Raw genomic sequence first — 2,150 nt, forward strand, 5'->3', positions numbered from 1 at the left:
GAAGGAGGATGCTGGGTAATGTAGTTCTAGAAGAGGACTGACCTTGACAAACTTCTCTGAGGGGGCGAAGCAGCCGACACACAGAGAGATGAGGATCCACCCGCGGGCGTGAGAGCTCTTAGACGGGTTCTGGTTCAGCTGCTTACAGATCTGACAGTAGATCTCATCCCTGAGAAACACCAACTCTTAGTGTGTGTGTGTGTGTGTGTGTGTGTGTGTGTGTGTGTGTGTGTGTGTGTGTGTGTGTGTGCGTGTGCGTGTGCGTGAGCGTGTGTGAGTGTGTGTGTGTGTGTGTGTGTGTGTGTGTGTGTGTGTGTGAGTGTGTACCTCAGGGCTGGTCGTAGTATGCCATTGCCGATGATGAAGTGGAGTTTCTCCAAGTTGGAGGTGGGTCTGTCCTCCAGCATGCTGTTACCATGGAGACTGTACTCCCCATCGTTCAGGCGCTTAGTCACCTGACAGGAGACACAGAATTCAGTATTCAAAATAATTGTGGACTCAGGACTGCTTTTGTACATAGATGCCTTGCCAAGACACCATGTTGGCTTCAGGAGAAACAGACTGCCACCAGACTATTAACACTAGAACAGTGCCTTTTTTACCTACTATAAGAGCCGCCTCGGGGTTCAAATGACCATAGTCTTTACAATGGGAAGCTGCTATTTACACACAACGACCACTAGTTGGCCGCCTTGTAAATTAGCCTGCCTCCTTCACAGAAAAACTGCACAATAGCTTCATATTAGCTTATCCTGATGTGATTTTGAAAATGTAAGGATACTGGGTGGTAGAACGCACATATCTAGGAAAAGTCATGAAAGGAGGGTCCTGAAATTTGATCGAGTGCAAAGATATTTTTAAAAAAGTTTACTCACAGGGTCAAATGACCCCACCCATGGCTGTTCTAGTGTTAACACTGGGTAACTCAAACTAAAAAAGTGTCTACAACAGCATCAGTCAGGCTCGAGGTGGAAACTAAAACGTTCCTCTCCTCTTTCTTCTCCTCCTCGTCTCTCGTCTCTTACCTCCTCGGTGATCTTGGACTTCTTCTTGAGGGTGAGAGACACGAGTTTGTGACGCACACTGTTCTTCTTGTGGGAGTCACTGTGGGGGTTCTGGAGGTTGGGGGCAGAGCAGGACACAGCTTAGAAACCATGCATGGCCTCGCCCACCGCAGGTGTGTGACAGTCATAGAGGCAGGTGTGTGACAGTCATAGAGGCAGGTGTGTGACAGTCATAGAGGCAGTCATAGAGGCAGGTGTGTGACAGTCATAGAGGCAGTCATAGAGGCAGGTGTGTGACAGTCATAGAGGCAGGTGTGTGACAGTCATAGAGGCAGGTGTGTGACAGTCATAGAGGCAGGTGTGTGACAGTCATAGAGGCAGGTGTGTGACAGTCATAGAGGCAGGTGTGTGACAGTCATAGAGGCAGTCATAGAGTAGCGTTGTGTATGCTCTCTCTCAGTCAGTGTCATTTGAGATCAGATAGAGGAAGTGTTAGTTTGATGATAGTTATTTCATGATTTATAAAACTCCCTTCATACCTTGGTTTATCCAGACTTATGGATTGGTATGTTGATTCTAACTGTGTGTGTGTGTGTGTGTGTGTGTGTGTGTGTGTGTGTGTGTGTGTGTGTGTGTATAGTGTATAGTGTATAGTAGTGTTCAAGACCATTAGAGATGCTTCATGACTGTAGTCCCCAACATGTATGTAGCTGTCATCTACATAATAAAGTAATCCCCTATGAACACACTCAAATGTATTCTGTACAACACTGACTCGAAATCATACATTCCACTGCATCTCAAAAGTACACCTCTGCCTCTCACCCTACGCTGGGACCACACCATGGACGTCAACCTCAGTAGCGTGTGTGCGTTTCATTTCGGCGCCCATGTTAACATGGTTAGAGCAGTCACACGGCTCGCGTGAGACGCGCATCTCAAGCGTGTCTCACGCTGGTTGCCGTGGCAAGCCATCTAGAGCAGAGGTTCTCAAAGTGGGGTCAGGATTATTAACCAGGGAGTCCGCAATTAAAAAAAAAAAAATATTATTATTATTATTATTATTATTATTATTATACTATAGGTGTTGCTGAGGTAATTAAGTACTGAAAGAGGGTAAAAAAAAGAACATGACTGCTTTCTGCT

General features: G+C 46.2%; 1 protein-coding gene across 1 annotated transcript in view; it reads right to left on the minus strand.

Annotated features, from left to right (window-relative positions):
• myo7aa (myosin VIIAa) overlaps window positions 1-2,150 on the minus strand; it is a gene marked incomplete at both ends in the record, with an annotated part of 49,986 nt that overhangs the window by 25,265 nt on the left and 22,571 nt on the right. The window contains 3 exon segments of the mRNA XM_080543654.1: window positions 43-169; window positions 328-455; window positions 1,026-1,115. Of these exon segments, the coding sequence (XP_080399780.1) occupies window positions 43-169; window positions 328-455; window positions 1,026-1,115 (345 nt within the window).

The sequence above is a fragment of the Nansenia antarctica genome (assembly GCF_963989245.1).
Source record: "Nansenia antarctica genome assembly, chromosome: 12".
NCBI classification, from domain to species: domain Eukaryota; kingdom Metazoa; phylum Chordata; class Actinopteri; order Argentiniformes; family Microstomatidae; genus Nansenia; species Nansenia antarctica.